This window comes from Cynara cardunculus, unplaced genomic scaffold, assembly GCF_001531365.2.
Source record: "Cynara cardunculus var. scolymus isolate 2C unplaced genomic scaffold, CcrdV1 Un_Scaffold_1165, whole genome shotgun sequence".
NCBI classification, from domain to species: Eukaryota; Viridiplantae; Streptophyta; class Magnoliopsida; order Asterales; family Asteraceae; genus Cynara; species Cynara cardunculus.
Window position 1 is genome coordinate 93,134 of NW_020200691.1, and position 19,212 is coordinate 112,345.

Consider the following 19,212-nt stretch of genomic DNA (forward strand, 5'->3'; position numbering starts at 1 on the left):
ATATTAAACTTGATATTGATTTGTATTGATTGAAAAATAATAATAATCTGATACACCTTATATAGGTAAAACTAATTACACTTTGGACCCTAGACAATATTAATAATATAAACTAGACTAGTTGACTTAGTCTAACACTAAACAATATCCACAATTAAAGAAATCCTGACAATTTAACTTATCAACGAGTCTTAGCCTGACTTGCACCCTCAACCTACGATGCTGAAGGCATGATCTAAATATATAGATTGTTGGACTGTTGACATTAATATTGAAGGATTGATCCACTCCTAGTAAGTGTAGTAAATAGGAATATGAATGAGTTCATGTCTATAATTTTTTAATGCAGGCTGCTGCATTAAAAGGAGAGACACCTCCTGGACTCTCTCTAAAGCGGACTGGTCAGGATTTATCAGATGTTCAGCGAAAGGTGAGCTCTAGTATGTCTTAACTTTGGCTGGCATGAAACATTTGAGAGATGTTTTTACTTTATATTTGAAACAGGATATAGATGGTGGAATGCCCAAAACAGGTGATGCATTGTCTGGTGAACTCTGGGAAACAAAGAAAGATAGAATTCGTCAGGCTTCAGTATATGGAAAACTTCCTGGTTGGGATTTGTGCTCAGTAAGTTTATCAAAATATCTTCCTGAATCATGGATCTTTTACCCTTTTGAATTCCATTTTGCCTTCAGTTTTCTCGTGTTGATTTCTAAAACATTCAAGTGTGGAAATTGTGGACTTGGATACTTGATAAATACTTCATTTTGTTTTCTTTTTAATGTAATTATCATTAATACTAGTACAACGGACCCTGTGGAGCAACTCAAGGTTACTCCTTTGTTCGTGAAAGGTGCAACCATATTCATTTGTCGTGTGCTACCGTATGTATTTTGAAACTACAATGAGAACAAAGTTTTATTTGGTAGAGTTGGTTTGCAAGGCTTTTTATTCCACCCCAGACCCAAGTTTGAATCCTGTTAATGTCATTTTCTTAGTCAAATGGTGCCACCGTTTGAAAAAAAGTTTGTACATTTGTTTCTTATAGTCAAATGGTGCCATTGTTTGAAGTTTTTTCCCTATATCTTTTTCTTATAGTCAAACGGTGCCACCGTTTGAAAAAAATTCTGGGTCCGTCCCTGCCTCTAGGATGGCAAACAAAAAGGCTTAATTAACTATCTTAGACTTTCAAACTATCCATGTTTAATGTAGCATTCAAAATAGCACCAAATTTAAGACTACATATTTAATTGTTTCAAACCTTCTAGAATTATTTATCATGGGCTCCATCTTTGACCATCAAAGTAATCATGATCTTGGGCCTGACTTCTAGTAACTTGGATTCTTCTTGGGTTTGGGCTTCTTTTGACAAATTGATTGAGAGCCTCTTTCATTCTTTTGCTCCTAGCTTTTGCCATTGGCTCATCCATGTACTCAAAAGCATTTTTTGATGATGATTGTTTCAGACCATCCTTGTCAATTTAATTCATGTTCCTCGCTTTTTCTTGTTTCGTCCCCATTAGGATACTTTGGATCAGTAGTCGCCGGAGCTAGAGTTGCACCGGTCACATAGCTGATTCGTCCTTTGCCACGTAGGAAAAGATAGAGACAGACCTCTTGAGAAATTGAATGATTAGAGAGACGAGACCATTGCAAAAAGTTTTTTCCAATGAGTTTCTGAAGTATTATTTGCAATGACAAATCCGATGAGGCTGCCGGTAAAAGAGGGGTTGACTTATGGAGAGAGTCATCATTCGATTTCTCCATATCAAGACGAGTTATTGGCTGATCGAAGAATGAATGGTTAGACAAATTGTAATAGCTCTGATACCATGTGAGTTGAATAAATAGAATTCTTATTAGGGCAGTTGTCTTCAAATTTCAATATTCACATCCTCTGAATGAGGACTGAATAGATTATGCTATATCCCCTTGAGAAGATGAAACAAACATCGACTGGGAGATGTTTGAGTGGATTGGGAGGGCGTGCAAATACATAGTTGGGTCAACTATGGCTTCTTCAATATCAGAACTCAACAAATGAGTACCTATAGCAGATGCGGCAACCCGTTTTCTCCTAAAGGTTTGGAGAGGAATTTCATTTTCTTCTATCCCCGTCACATTCTCACCATTTTCTTCTCCTTCCCTGTCACACAACCTCTCAATATTTTCAGCTAACACTCCCTCAGATCTCCTTATCTGTCCAACTGTTTCAAGAATAACAATATCAAATTCATATTCAGGTAAATAATCATCAAATTCTACCTCTGGATTGGAATCGGTGCAACATCATCCATATCATTATCATCATCATAATCAGCTTCTTGTGCATTATCAACATCATCTTCATTAGTAGAATTTTCAGATGAAGATTGTTCATTGGAAGCTCCTTGTTCCATGAGTGCACGATCAGAGGACCCCCAGCCGTTCCCCTTTTATATTCATTCTCTCTGCATGCCTGTTTATACTCGATGTATTTGAACTCTCTCAGCTTGACCTATGGGACCCTCACTGCACTCAGCTGAAAGTTGGGTTGCTCTCGGGAAAGTCTTTCTGGTTCTGGCTGGACTGTAGGAGCTCTCACTCTCCTATACTGGGTGCTCTGATCAACATATGCCAAGAGATCCTCAGGAATAGGCATAATAACATCCACATTGTCCATTTCATTATGAGATTCGAGAAACTGCATCTCATAATTTGGTCTAAGAGGTTTATCAACTCAGGATGGGATATCTCTGTTGGACCGCATGATTGACCTAATGATAAGCTGATGAAATCATTGGAACAGGAGAAATTTCCTTGATTTGAATGCAAATCGTTTCGCATGAACTAATTCAGCGAGCTCGTTCCAGATAATAATCGTATAATCATAGTGCTTGTTGAACGCGATGCCTGTGGAAGAATTGAAGAAAAGAAGTATTGCAAGTGTCAACTCCCACAGTCTTTGATGTCAGACATCGGTTCAAGATTCAGAATAAGAGATGCCAGATAAATGAGTAACTCAAACATTTAATATCGGCACCCATCTCTTCTTCAGTCACAAAATTATCATAGGTTTGCTTTCCGGGAAAGGCATTGGCTTTTGGTAGATCCAGAATTCTCCGCAATCTTTTGATTATTAACCGGCTCAGATAATTGTCAACATAGCCTTCAAAATGATGTTGGCCTTCTGCTGGAATGTAGGGTAGTGTATACCAAAATTGTTGTAGGTAGACTAAAGGAACATCAGTGGTTGCAGTCAAGGCATAATTGATCTTGTGGCCTTATAAAATCTCCATCATGACAGGGAATTCTGTTATCATGTATAGGTTAAGATGATGGTTGTCGGGTTTGAGATCAAGGTAAAGGGATCTCGGGAAGATACTTTCATCTGGGTCTCGGGCATTCACAGACTGTGAACGTGATGGTGGTTGAGATCGAACAGACGGAATGGATTGTGCACTTGCCATTTAATCTGTAAAAGTTAAATGTTATATCCACAATAAAAAATATTTCCCAAGACTTGGAAAAAAAATTCTGCGTATAATTTTTTTTAAAAGAATATCTCTCGACACACAAAACCTTACAACAATTGGCCAAAAATCGCCTAAGACAAAAAATCGCTCAGCATATAGACAAAACCGCTTAACAAATAAAACTTGAAAATTGCTCAACTTAGAAATTCACTCATCATTTACACAAATCTAAAAACTTTTTGTTTATTCAACACTCTAAGAACACACAAAGAAAAAAAAATATCGAATTAGACTGAAACATATATCCAAAAACAATATGTATTTCGATTAAAACACACATAAACCCACCTTAAATGAAAATAAACCACAATTGATCTTCAAGAAAATATTCAAAATGAGGACAAGATTGAGATCTTAAGAACTCTGTTCGACAGGCTTAAAGATAAATGAAGAAGATGAAGGTAAAATTAGTGAAAGTGAAAAAGAATTTACTTTGTGACCTTATATCTAGGTAAAAAGACCTAAACACGTGGCAAAATGTGTTTTGTCTTTTTATGTTGAACAAGATTGCATGATAGCAATTGCGCTCTTCGAATCACAGTATATTGGAATCTTATTATATAAGAAACCATAGTCCTTCAGTTAGGTGTGCATCCATATTACTTGTGAACAACAGCTAGCAGCAATTACATACTCCGCTTCAACTGTTGATGTGGATACACAATTTTGTTTCTTCGAAACTTATCTCCTAAAAATTGAACGTGACCCGAAGTACTCTTCCTGTCAAGCATACATCAAGCATGATCTGCATCTGAATATGTTGTCAACTCAAAATGTATCCTTTAGGTACCAAAGTCTGAGATCAGTAGTCCCTTTTTAATAACAAAAAATTCGTTTAACAGCACTCAAACTCAACAATTATATTTGTTGGGCCACCGACCACTATTCACATTTTGCCACGTGTCTAGGTCTTTTTACCTACATATAAGGTCATCAGAGTAAATTCTTTTTCACTTTCACTAATTTTACCTTCATCTTCTTCATTTCTCTTTAAGGTTGTCGAACAGAGTTCTTAAGATCTCGATCTTGTCTTCATTTTGAACATTTTCTGGAAGATCATTTGTGGTTTATTTTCATTTAAGGTGGTTTATGTGTGTTTTAATAGAAATACATATTGTTTTTGGATACATGTTTCAGTCTAATTCGATGTTTTTTTCTTTGTGTTATGAGAGTTTTGAATAAAAAAATGTTCATTTTCATTTTTTTATTCGAAGTGTTGATGTCATTTGTTAAGTTTTTAGATTTGTGTAAATGATGAACGATTTTTTGAGTTGAGCGATTTTCAGGTTTTATTTGTTAAGTGTGGAATTGCTATAGTGAATATAATCCCTGATTTCTTGGGACTATTTTTCCTTTTGTAACAAATTTGGTAGATATTTGTATAGTTTGGTAAGTTTTCTTGTATGTTTCAAATCCCTTAAATTAAGGTATTCTAGTTAGGTCAAGCTGTATGAATACCCCTTTTGCTTTTCAATGAGAATAACAATAGAATTTCTCTGAAATTACTTGGTATCAAAGCTACAAAGGTATATGTTTTAACAACTTCTTATTTGCTGCTAATAATCAGAACCAATACCCGAGGTTCAACATGCGGGAGTCCGAATCAAATTCCACCGTCACATCTACCGATCGATCAACAGTAGTTGACTACTCTCAATCACCGATGCAAATCACTGTGCATCGTTTGAATGGGAAAAACTATCTGGAATGGTCACAATCTGTGAAACTCGCCATTGATGGTCGAGATAAGTAGGGCTTCTTGACCGGTGAAACTTCAAAACCGGTCTCATCTGATCCAGGATACCGTAAATGGTGTACTGAGAATTCTTTAGTAACTGCGTGGCTACTCAATTCAATGGACATGTCCATAGCTAAGCCACATATGTTCATGAAAACCGCCAAGGAAGTGTGGGACTCTGTTCGAGCAACATATTCAGACTTAGAGAATTCTTCCTAGATCTTTGAAATTAAAACACATCTGTGGCAAGCCAAACAAGATAACCATGATGTTACCTCTTACTATAATGAGATGGTAGCATTATGGCAAGAATTGGATCAATGCCACGATGATGTGTGGGAGAGTTCTGCAGATTGTACCCGGCAGAAGAAGAAAGAGGAGAATGACCGTGTGTTCATGTTCCTGGCTGGTTTTCACCCAAGTCTCGATGAATATAAAGGAAGGATTCTTGGCCGAAAGCCTCTTCCATCCATCCGAGAAGTTTTTTTAGAAGTAAGACTTGAAGAAAGCCGAAGAAAAGTAATAACGAATGGGATCCAACCTACTGATGTCGGGGACCCAACATCCTACTTGTCCGTGGCATAGAACAAGGGGGTGATACAAAAAAGAAACCTTATTGTGACCATTGTAAGAGGTTTTGGCACACTCGGGACAAGTGTTGGAAGCTTCATGGCAAGCCTATAGGCTGGAAGAGTAAGTCCGAAAAAGACCTACACACCGCAATTGAAACCACTCAAGACACTCAAATCCAACCAGGACAGTCTCAATTCACAAAGGATCAAATGGAGTAGCTCCTAAAATTACTTAAAACCAGACCTATGTCTTCTTCTGCTGACCCATCTTGTGCCTATGTGCAATCTGGTAAATAAACAACCCTTCGTCTAACTATTCTTCTCATATGTGCTTACAAAATACATCATCCTGGATCATTGATTCAAGGGCATCTGATCACATGACTTCTTGTTCGAATCTCTTCAATTCTTATAAGCCTTGTGCAGGAAATAGAAAAGTGCGAATTGTTGATGGCACTTTTTCTACAATAGCAGGAGTTGGTGATATAAAAATATCATCGAACTTCATTCTTTCTAATGTCCTACCCATGTTTCAAAACTCTCTTGTAATCTCATCTATGTTCATAAACTCGCCGTTGACCTCAATTGTCGTGCTTTGTTCTTTCCTTCCATTTGCATTTTTCAGGACATGGACTCGAGGAAGAGGATTGGACGTGCTGACGAATGTGGTGGACTAATACATACTAGATGAGGGAATCTACTCTAATAAGAAGACTTCTTGCTTCTTCACCGCATCTGATTTGAGTAATAACGAGATTTATTTATGGCACTTTAGACTTGGACATCCAAGTTTCTTTTATTTAAAACATTTGTTTTCTATGTTCTTTGGTAATAAAAATCCCTCATCCTTTCAATGTGAGATTTGTGCGTTAGCAAAACTACACAAAAGTACGTATCATCCAGGATAAACTTGGTAATTTGTGTATTGTATATCGATTACAATCAGAGATATATATAAGAGATACATTTACACTCTAGACCCTCTAATATAATTATGTATATATATCACACTTAATTGTCTAATATTCCCCCACAAGCTAAGGCCGGGGAGCGACTTGTAGCTTGGACCGTAATAGGAGAAACCGTTGTGAAGGTAGTGGCTTGGTGAACACGTCTGCAATCTGATCATCTGTAGATATAAACTGAACTGAAAGCTTCCGTTGTGCAACCATTTCTCGAACAAAGTGAAAGCCAACTTCTACATGCTTGGTACGGGCATGAAAGGCAGGATTAGCTGAAAGATACGTAGCACCAAGATTATCACACCATAAGGTAGGAACCGACTTCACAGGAACTCGGAGTTTGCGCAGCAGTGTTTGGAGCCATATGAGCTTAGCAACGGTATCAGCTAGAGCCTTGTATTCAGACTCTGTTGATGACCAAGAGATAGTTTGTTTTCGTGCAGACTATGATACTAGGTTTGAACCAAGATAGATAGCATATCACCCAGTGGATCGACGGTCGTCAGGGCARCCCAAYCAGCATCGGAGAAGCCAGTCAGGGAGTTGTAAGCAGAATCAGTGTAGGCATGAAGGATTGTGCCTGAATCATGCATGATTCGTAAACCATAGTCAGTAGTGCCCTGCAAGTAACGAATAATTCGTTTGATTGCCGTCCAATGATTTTCAGTGGGGGAGTGCATAAATTGGCAGACTTTGTTGACCGCGAAAGTAATATCCGGACGAGACAATGTCACATACCGAAGGGCACCCACAATTTGGCGGTACTTGACCGGATCAGCAGACGTAGCTATCACCAAGAGCAAGATTAGTATTGGTGGTCATAGGAGATGAAGTCGGTTTAGCATTAGACAGGCCTACGCATTGCAAGAGTTCAAGGATGTATTTCCATTGTGATAGAATCATATCATGACTTTGATTGGTTACTTCAATACCGAGAAAATAAGACAAGCGACCCATATCCTGAACAACAAAGGATTGGCTAAGACGTACCACTTTGTCAATAGTCTCCAGGTTTTTTCCTGTCAAACGAATGTCATCAACATAGACTAGCATGTACAAAATGGTGTCCCTGTGGGAGTAAATAAACAAGGAAGGGTCCGTTGGACCCTAAAAGCCAAGAGAATGAATGACCGTAGAAAGTCGATGAAACCACGCTCTAGGGGCCTGCTTTAATCCATATAAGGACTTGTGAAGTAGGCAAACAGGTGGCTGTTGCAAATAAACTGTCTCGTTGAGATCACCATGTAGGAAGGCATTTTGTACATCAAGTTGCCTTAGGGACCATTTCTGTGTTGCGCCCAGAGATAGAACAACACGTATGGTGACCGATTTGACCATGGGACTGAACGTCTCCTGATAATCAATTCCTGGTTGCTGCCGAAACCCTTTGGCTACTAGTCGTGCCTTGTAACGTTTTATTGCCCCTGTTTGGTCCCTTTTTAATTTGTATACCCACTTGCAATCAACTATGTTGGAATTTGGAACGCGTGGTACTAATGTCCAAGTACCAGTCTGCATCAGCGCCGAATACTCGTCAGCCATGGCAGTATGCCACTGAGGGTACTGTTAGCAATAGTAATGGTGGTCGGTTCGGTGTCAATTTAAGGATGATGGGTATGGTATGAGGAGGCATTGTAAGGTTTGGTTTGTTTGGGATTGGGGTGGTTGGGCCGTAAGGTGGTCATTAGGAGTGGTGGTGGTTGGTGTTGTTTCTTGTGGGACAGATTGCACTGTAGGTGCTGTGGAAGGTGTCGGTTTTGGTCGAGCAGAATGTTCATTAGGTCCTGTGGAGGATGAATAGGTGGGTGGGAGGTCAGATTTGGGATAGGTGGAGACGTAAGGATTTGGAGTGGTTGGAGGAGATGTTTGGAAAGGAAAGGATTGTTCATTAAATCGAACATGACGGGCCACGTAAAGACGATCAGACTGTGGGTCGTAACACCGATAGCCATGATGAGCGGTGCTGTAACCAAGGAACACACAAGATGTAGAGCGAAAGTCAATTTTATGTTTATTGTATGGACGGAGATGAGGGTAGCATTGGGATCCAAAAACCCGAAGAAAGGAAAAATGGGGTTTGTGCTTGAACACATGTTCAAATGGTGAGGTGTTTGAGTTGGTTCTGGATGGCATTCGGTTAATAAGATAGACTGTAGTGTCAAAAGCAAAATGCCAAAACCGTTGTGGAACATGGGATTGAGCAAGTAAAGTAAGACCGGTTTCAACAACATGTCGATGACGTCGTTCAACAAAGCCATTGTGTTCGCTTGTATGGGGACATGAGAGGCGATCGGTGATACCGAGAGGAGAGAAGAATTGGGAGAGATTCCGAAACTCGCCTCCCAGTCAGTTTGGACAGATTTCAGTTTTGTTTGAAAATGCCTTTCAACCATCGCAAGGAATCGTTTAAAAGTGGCATAAACATCAGATTTTAGTTTTAATGGAAAGATCCACATAAATCTGCAGTAATGATCAACTCACAACAGAAAATAATTGTGACCATCAAAAGAAGGAACATGAGCGGCCCCCATACATCACAGAAAACCAAATCCAAAATGTGTGAACTTTTATAAGTAGATGGTAACAAATGAAGTTTAGACGATTTGCCAACAGAACATGAATCACAAAAAGTACTAGCACACTTATTTTGTAAAGGTAAATGATATTTAGATAACATGGACTTCAAAAGTTGTGGATGTGGATGTCCAAGTCTTTGTTGCCATGTGGTGGAAGAGGCACGTGTGGTAGAAAACGACATTTTCTGAACAAGCTGAGGTTGAGGAGGACGGAAGGAGTAAAGACCACCATTACTTGGACCAGTGAGGAGGATAGTGTGTGTGAACTTGTCCTTCACAGCAAAGAAAGTAGAGTGAAATTCAAAGTACACATGGTTATCAAAACAAAATTTTTGAACAGAAAGTAAGTTTTGTTTTATGTCAGGTACGTGTAGTATGTCTTTAAGGGAAAAGGTTTTGTTTGGTGAATAAAGTTGTGAGGAACGAATGTGTAGAATGGATAAACCCTTACCATTGCCAACGTGAAGGTTGTCCTCACCCTAGTAGGCCTTAGAGTTATCGAAGCTAGATAGGTCCGGTACAACATGATGGCTAGAGCCGGTATCCGGAAGCCAAGCTTGTGACTGGTAATTTGTAAAGTTGGCAGAAGGTGGTTGTCTCGTCCTCATAGGAGCAGGGTCGGGATTGGGGCAATGAGACGGGATATGACCAATCCTATATAGCATGTGCGGAAAAACAGTGTTTTGATTAGAAGCCCAACTAAATTGATTACGGTTACCTTCTCCTTGACTTCTGTTGTTGTAGTTTCCTCGTCCGCGTCTTGAATCACGTCCACGGCCACGGTTATTCCCAAATCTGTTGGTGTAAAAGGCATGTGTAGGCTGTGCATTAACATGCTGAACTTGAAGACCAAGTTGTGACAGAAGCTGTTGAATAGCTTGAAGTTGATCTGGTTGAGGAGTAGACGAGGTGGCACCAGGAACCGCTGAGTTGCGGTTGTTCGTGACAGTAGAGAATGCTTGAGGCGGAGAGATGTCAGTTGCAGATTTCTTGATCATGTAGTCATGGTCTGATAGCAGGCCATGAAGTTCTGCAAAGGCAGTTGGGAATTGGCGACCAAGGAGTGTTGACTTCAGCCCGTTGTATTCTTCTCTAAGACCCGAGATAACCAACATCACCAAATCTTTTTCTTTCATTGGTTCGCCTATATTGGCGAGAGCATCAGCGTATTCCTGAGCCCTGGTCAGGTATGCGGAGGAGGTTTTAGCAGGCTTCATCTTTAGTTTAAGAAGCTGAGTTTTTGGGGTGTATTCCCTAGATGATGTGTGAGGAGTGTAAGCACGTTCAAGAGACAGCCAAAGATCACGGGAGGTAAGTCCTTGAACGTGTTGGAACGACGCCTCAGAGATTGTAGAAATAATCAGCATCCGTACATGTGCATCATTGGAAACCCATGCTATGTAGTTAGGATTCGGTTGTGGTGGGGGCACTGTGGTGCCGTCGGCATCTTTTCCAGATGATGACGATGATGATGAGATAGTCACTGGTGGACAGGGAATGATGCCATCAACATAGCCGAACAGGTTGTTTGTGACAAGTAACGGTTGAACCATTGCCTTCCAATAGCCATAGTTGTTTGGTGATAAAGTGAAGCCAAACTTGTGGGAGTTATGGGTGGTTTTCTCGGTTGGAGTGAAAGCTGCAACAGTTGTCATTGGACAGAAGGTGAGGCAGCCGTCGGGTAGAAGACGGGTGCGATAGCTTTAGGGCTGCCTTGTGATGGCAGCCGTAGGGCGGCAGCCGTAGGGTGTCTAGGGCCGGCTCTGATACCAATATAAACTTGGTAATTTGTGTATTGTATATCGATTACAATCAGGGATATATATAAGAGATACATTTACACTTTAGACCCTCTAATATAATTATGTATATATATCACACTTAATTGTCTAATAATCCACAACCATATAAACCATCTATGCCTTTTGCTTTGATACATAGTGACATATGGGGTCCTTCTAAGGCCATTACGTGTCATGGGAATAGATGGTTTATTATCTTCATAGATGATCATACGAGGGTTTGTTGGGTCTATTTGCTTAAAGAAAAATCAAAAGTTGAACATGTTTTCAAAAAATTCTATAGCATGATTCTAACTCAGTTTGGCACTAAGATTCAAATTCTTAGAAGTGACAATGGTAGGGAATATTTTACTAAAACTCTAGGGAATTTTTTAGATGCTCAAGGCATAGTTCAAGAAAGCTCATGCGTAGATACTCCACCACAAAACGGCATAGCCGAAAGAAAAAACATGCGTTTGCTTGAAATCACTCGGGCTTTACTATTTCTCAATTGAAATACCAAAATATTTATGGGGAGATGCTCTTCTGCATGCTACATATTTAATGAACCGAACGCCGTCTAAAGCTTTAAAGTTTCAAACACCCATATCTGTTTTAGAAAGTTCTTTTCCAAAGTCACGATTATTTTGTTCCATGCCTTTAAAAGTTTTTGGTTGTACCGTGTTTATTAAGAACACCAATATCAGCCTTGGAAAATTAGACGACAAAGCCCTCAAATGTGTCTTTGTAGGAATCACACCACATAAAAAGGGATTAAAATGTTTTCATCCAGACACGTGAAAAATGTTTGTTACCATGGATGTTAAGTTTTTTGAAAATATTCCAACTACATTTGAGCCATCTGCATTTGACTCAAATCCCAAAGATTGTCCAATCTTTGAACACAAGGAAAATGTAGATGTTCCAATAGAACCACCACTAGATCGAGAAAGTGAACATAACATTCCTCCTGAAGAAACTGAAGTACCATTTGAACCTCAACAAGTTACTCAAGAGGATTGTAGTGAAAAAGAAAAAAGAAACAGTTCGAAAAAGTGTATGAGCGAAGATTCCCTCCAAACAAAGAGTTCAACACAATCTCAGCTCCTGATTTCGAACCGAGGAAGGAACCATCTCTTGGTAAGTCATGTGACTTGAATGTTTCAATAGCCTTGAGAAAAGAAAAACGTGCATGTGTTAAATATCCTATGTCCAATTACATGTTTTGCTCAAAACTCTCACCAAAATACTCTGCTCCAAAGCTCAAATTCCTAACACTATATAGGAACCCCTTAAAAGTCCAGAGTGGAAAAAAGGTGTTATAGAGGAATTGAGTGCTCTTGACAAGAATCAGACGTGGCATGTTGAAGATCTTCCGAAAGGTACTCCCACGGTTGGTTGTAAGTGGGTATTTACTACAAAAGTTAATGCTGATGGAGCCCTTGATAGATATAAAGCAAGGCTAGTAGCCAAAGGTTTCACATAAACCTATTGCATTGATTATACAGAAACATCTGCTCCAGTTGCAAAGTTAAATACCATAAGGATTCTACTTTCAGTAGCAGCAAATCTTGATTGGCCAATTAGGCAATTTGATGTGAAAAAATGCCTTCTTGAATCGCAAACTAGAAGTTTATATGTTGCCACCACCTGGGTTTGAAAGTAACTTTGGCACAAAAGTGTGCAATTTAGAGAAAGCTTTGTATGGGCTCAAGCAATCCCCAAGGGCATGGTTTGCACGTTTCACTCAAGTAGTCAAATGTCATGGATACAAACAGGCTCAATCTGATCATACTCTATTCACGTGATTTTCCTCAAAAGGTAAAATTACAACCTTAATAGTTTATGTAGATGACATACTCGTCACAGGTATGATCATGAGGAGATGGAAAGAATGAAGGATTGACTTGCTAAAGAGTTTGAAGTAAAGGACCTTGTAGAAATGAAATACTTTCTAGGTATGGAAGTTGCACGGTCAAGTAAGGGCATTGTATTGTCACAAAGGAGATACGTTTTCGATCTTTTACAAGATATTGGAATGAGTGCATGCCGACCGATAGATACTCCAATTGACCCCAACAAAAGGTTGGATGGCATTACTAATCAGAAGCAGGTTGATATTCTTCAATACCAACGGTTAGTTGGAAGGTTGATTTACTTATCACATACACGGCCTGACATTGCTTTTGCAATTAGCATGGTGAGCCAATTTATGCAATGTTCTTATGAAGAACATGAAGAAGTTGTCCACAAAATTCTTAGATATTTAAAGAGTTGTCCAGGCAAAAGACTACTCTTTTAAAAAAGGAGACAACTGAACCATTGGAGCCTTCACTGATGCAAGCTGGGCAGACCCAAACATGAGCAGAAGATCTAAGTCGGGATATTGTACTTATGTATGGGGAAATCTTGTCACATGGAGAAGCAAGAAACAAAGTGTTGTATCCAGAAACAGTGCAGAAGCTGAATTCAGATCAACGGCAGATGGCATATGTGAAATAATCTGGATCAAAAGGGTCTTTGTTGACTTGCATCTAAAGGTTGAGCTACCTATGAAGTTGTTTTGTGATAATAAAACATCCATTAGCTTCTCACAAAATCCAGTCCAACATGACAGGACAAAACACATTGAAGTGGACCGACATTTCATAAGGCAAAACTTGGACAATGGGACTATTTGCATTGCATTCATCCCTTCCAAAGAGCAAACATCAAATATCTTAACCAAAGGACTATTTAGACCGGCATTTGATCGTCTTATAGACAAGTGAGGCATATATGATATATATGCAACAACTTGAGGGGGAGTGTGGAATTGATACAGTGAATATAATCCCTGATTTCTTGGGATTATTTTTCCCTTTGTGACAAATTTGGTAGATATTTGTATAGTTTGGTAAGTTTCCTTTTATGTTATCAAATCCCTTAAATTATGGGATTCTTAGGTCTCTAAGCTGTATAAATACCCTTTTTGCTTTTCAATGAGAATAACAATAGAATTTCTCTGAAATTACAGATATGCTTGAAAATATGTCTATGTGCTGGCGATTTTCTGCGTTAGGCGATTTTTGAAATTTTTTGATAAAAAATCCACAAATTTGTTACTAAAACTAGTAGAGATATGCTTGAAAATACATTCTAAACAAGTTTTATGAATACAATTTTGTCAAAAACAGATCAAAATCAGTCAATTTGTTCAAAATTGAACAAAACAATTCAAGAACTTTTGTAAACTATCGAACTCTAAAAAATTCAAATTGATCTTTGATTTCTTGCAAATTGATTGAATTAATCACAAAGATTCTAATCAAACCCCAATCAAATTCCTGTCCAAAACATCAAGAATTTGATCTTGAATTTGAAAAAATTCGGACAAAGAAATGTTCGACCAAGGAAACTGTAAAATCCTAAAAGATTCTTCAAGAAATCAATCAAAACTATTAAAAAATTGATCTGAGTTGCTGTAATCTGCTCTAATACCAATTGATAATCCCAGTTTAATCATTCAAACTCATAATCACAAGAACTCAAGATTAATCAACAATGGCAGATTCAAAAATTATAGAGAGAATTTTTATATCATTTAAGCTTCAAAAGGTTATAAAGAAACAAACAAAACCATCTATTTATACCCAAAGGTATTTACAAGGAAAGCTTGAATACAACAGAAAAACTTAAACTCAACAATTATGTTTGTTGGGGTACTCCATGTATAAATTACTTGCCGCAACCTCTTAAGCATCATATTACATGATATCCGATCTAGGTTACTCTTTGAGAGTTTGTGAGAATTAGGGTTTGTAAGGGTTTGAACTAGGGCATGTGTTTAGTGTGATCATTAGTTCTCACAGCTAGAAGTTCTGCTTATTCGATAATGTGTTTATGGTTGAAGGTGCGTACTGCTGCTTCTTTTTGCTGTCATGTCCTTTACTCCAACACATACTAATCTCCGGTTTGTGTAATATTGGTTGTTGTTATCTGTTTCTTTTCTTTGTTTTACATGACAAATGATTGGATTAGATTTAGGGTGAGGCTTACCTCCTAACAAGAAACCTATTATTGCTGATGTAATAGCAACTCAGATCATTGATGACAAATTTAATTGCTCCAACTTCTTCGAATGTAGCAAAGAAGTGTGCTTACTTATAGAGAAGTGGGAAGGCTTCCCACCTTTCCTCTGAACTCCCTGCTAGACCACGCGCAGATACAGTGAGCAATGGTTACAGGATGATGCTCGATTGTTCCTATAAATTAGGAAGTCTATTGAACTTCTGTCATTCCCCTAATTAATCACTACGAGTATGTTGCAAAATTGATGGATTGCTTAAATTATTTGTATTTTGGACTAAGCAATATATCCCACGTCTATAATGCTATAAATCTTCTCATCGTGCTTGCAACAAGCTTTGTCATTTATTGCATATATTGTTAAATTTAAGAAAATTTGTGATGATCCCAATACCCTGCTTTCACTCGATGTTGATTAGAAAGTTATGCAAACCCTAGGTAAACATATATCTTTGATGAGCTTTCTGACTTGCTTGAGACAAGAATTTGAGGCTCTTAAATCCTAATTTCGAAACTAATCTACCATTCTCGTCTTAGAGGAAACCTTTGCAAGAGCAAACCTTTGTTGGAGTTCTCTGTAATGAGTAACGAGGACCTCCTGTGTCCTCAAACCCCACCTCACAATTGTCCTCTTTGTCATTTGTGGAGGATCTTGTGGTAGTTTTTGTGGTGGATAGAGTGGTGACCATCAAAGCTCGAGGCAGCCACAGTGACTGGACAACCGACTCTTGCATTCAGGACTCTAATGATGTTGTGTGCTTTTTTTTCCATGAACAATGCATACCAAATGCACATGCAAGAAACTCTTGGCTAAAAACCAAAAAAGCTTCCTCTGTGCATGTTGCCTCCTCTTATGTGAACAATGCAATATCTCTGCTGATGAATATGCTAGACGTACAAAATCCTTGAAACCCTATGTTGCTTCCTTTGCCAAGATAGTTAGATCTACTTAATGTCTTTTATCTTCTACTTCGAATATGCTAGATGTACAAAATCCTTGAAACCCTATGTTGCTTCCTTTGCCAAGATAGTTAGATCTACTTAATGTCTTGTATCTTCTACTTTGAAATGGGTATTGATTTTGCTGCTTTAGACCACATGGAAATCCTAATCTTTTCTCTGAAGAATGTTTTCTTGGATCTGACACCGTTAATCTCACCCCTCTATTTCTTTATCGTCTTTGTTGAGCTTTCTTTCTATAAATAAACTTACCCGTAGTTTGAAGTATATTGTCTGATTATTTCTTGATCGCTGTGTTTTTCATGTGCTTTTGATGAAGCAGATTCTTGGTAAAGGACATCAAATGCAGTGACCTCTACTTATTTGAACCGTAGGCACCAAGCTCTGTGGTATCTCCATGTCATCTTTTTTTTTTTCTTCTGTTTGAGGTGTATTATCGGTTAGGTCATCCATCTTGAAGAATGTGTGTCCCCAACGTTTTTGTCTCGAATAATTCGTCCGAGTGGAAAGAGGTGTGGGTGTAATCCATATGAGTGAGGAGCTGCTGAGTTGTGCTAGGCACCGCTCTTCTGCGAATGGGATGCATGTGCGATTTACCTCCTCCATGATGCCATGGGACTGGTGCAGTCAGGACGCTCTAGGGGGTGGCCTCTACCCTTTTGTTGTCCCTAAATTTCTCATTTGTTGTTGTTACAGTGTGACTTTTGTCAATTTGCCAAACATCATTGTTTTCATTTAGGTCCTAGAGCCAATAAGCAGATTGTGTCCCCCTTTTGAGATAGATCCAAAATCTTTCTAGTGTGTTTTCTTTAGATATTCTTGTCCAAATGGGGTGCTAATGCTTCTCTCTTACATTTAACAGTTATGGCGTCTGTCAAGATGTCATTTTTGAGGAAAATATGCTTTTCTTTCTTATGTCCATCAATTAGGGGAGGATGATGATTTCTTACCTTATGGTAACACGATTCGACATTATGTTCGCACTCTGTTGTCTGTCAATTTATGTCAGCTCCAACAATTAACCATCAGGCCCTTCTATAGCAATTTTTTTGCTTCTTTAAACGCATGCCAAGATGAGGATTATTTTATTGGAGCCATGGTCATATTGTGTCTAATTGAAGCTTTTTCACATGCGGATTATGGTGGATTCAAAATAGTGACAAAAGATCCGGCTCATGATACTGGTGTTTGTTGTGGGAAATATGGCTTCATGGAAAAGTAAGAAACAAAATATAATGTCTTAATCTATGGCCAAATGGGAGTATATGAAATGACTGTGAGATAGTATGAATAAATAAGCTACTAAAAGAAATTTGCTATGCTTGCACTTTCAAGAATGTTATGGTGTGATAATCAGGCAACTCTTCATATCACTTCCAATCCCGTCTTTTGCGAATGACCTGAACGTATATCGAAATTGATCGTCACTTCATTCATGAAAAAATTGAAGAATGATCCACTACAAAGTGTTCCGATAGAAGATGAGTTGGGATACATTTTTACAAAAGCATTAAATGGGATCTGTATTGACTACATCTGTAACAAGTTGGGCATGATCAATATATATTCTCTGGCTTATGAGGGAGCATTATGGAAACAAATAGGAAGGAAACATTGATATCTCATTCCTTTTATATGAATATATGTTCCTATGTATGTTAGACACATTAAAAATCAATAGAATTGTTCACTGTTCAGATTACATTAATCATTGTCATCAGGGAAAGATGCCAACTCCTATCTTTGACAATCATTTGTTAATCTTCTTATATTTTGATATATACTTCTGTCTTAATATTTGTTCACTTTCTATATCAGGTTATTGTGAAAAGTGGGGATGATTGTCGGCAGGAACATCTGGCAGTGCAACTTATTTCTCACTTTTATGGTATGTACATTTTGTTTTAATGAGGCTGTCTAGCAAATGCACATGGGTAACTACACAGGGACATTGTTGTCGAAATAAGTTCAAACCTCAACGAGAGAGTGAAGGGAAGCGACAACCTTTTTCATTCCCTAAATTTTATGCCTTTTTAAATCGGATTTTGGGGTTATTAGTAATCAGTAATCACTGGGAACCTTTCACACATAATATGAAAACATGACACATCCTTTGTGTTATTCATCTACTTTATTTGTTCAACTTCTGTTCATTTGCAATTCCAACTGGTCTATGCTGCACTAAACCATTTTTTAATTCCAAAGGAAAATCCATCATGTCTTCTGAACCAGAAAGTTTTTGAATATTTGCATCAAGTTAAAATTTCCCCCCTCAGCACCAGAATGTCATTCATTTTATACTGGTACTGAGGAACACTTTCATCCCATATCCTGCACGATAGAAGTAGCCATAGCTCTGTTGGAAGCCAATATTCATCATAAATGGATGTGTTGTTTGGGATTGCTATATAATTTTCTTTAGCAACTGTCCAGAAGTTGCTTACATTAGCACGTTGTTATACTTAAGCCATCTACAGCCTGATTGGGTTAGCTCGGTTGAAAAAGATTCCATACTTGTCTTGCAACCGCATTGTTCCATTCTTCTATGCCTTTGATTGTTATTTCTCCATATGAATGCATCCTGGTTTATTGCCTATTTCCAGTAAATATATGCTGGCAATTCAATAACTTTTGCCACACAACATAAAATAACTGTCTTGTCAATATGGTTCCAAGCCGAACTAATAGGCTTCACTCCTTGCTTGATTTAATAAGCTAGTTAGTGACTTTAACTGGAGTATGATTACTCTATGCAACTAGTTTCATAAGCTTTAGTTTAGTACAGATGAATCGAATTTCGAGTTGGATAGTTCTATCTAACAGAAGGTACAATTAACTCAATCTAAAGCAATATGGAACATCAACATACTACTAATAACATGTCATAACCACCGACTACAACTACTATGTCGAACAAAAGACCAAGGGGAGGGGAAAAGGGCACTGTCATCTACCTAGGACAGTTTCCCAAGACGTTGGAAGTCCAGACTGGCTTAGAGAATTACTGGTGCTAGCTGACAGCAGACTGCCTGTGTCGCCC

At 38.4% G+C, this 19,212-nt stretch overlaps 1 protein-coding gene across 1 annotated transcript in view; it reads left to right on the top strand.

Moving 5' to 3' along the window:
• LOC112502262 (phosphatidylinositol 4-kinase beta 1-like) overlaps positions 1-19,212 on the top strand; it is a 50,821-nt gene that overhangs the window by 15,736 nt on the left and 15,873 nt on the right. Inside the window, exons 6-8 of the mRNA XM_025106130.1 lie at positions 350-434; positions 512-627; positions 17,991-18,060. Of these exons, the coding sequence (XP_024961898.1) occupies positions 350-434; positions 512-627; positions 17,991-18,060 (271 nt within the window). The remainder of the gene's footprint in view (positions 1-349; positions 435-511; positions 628-17,990; positions 18,061-19,212) is intronic.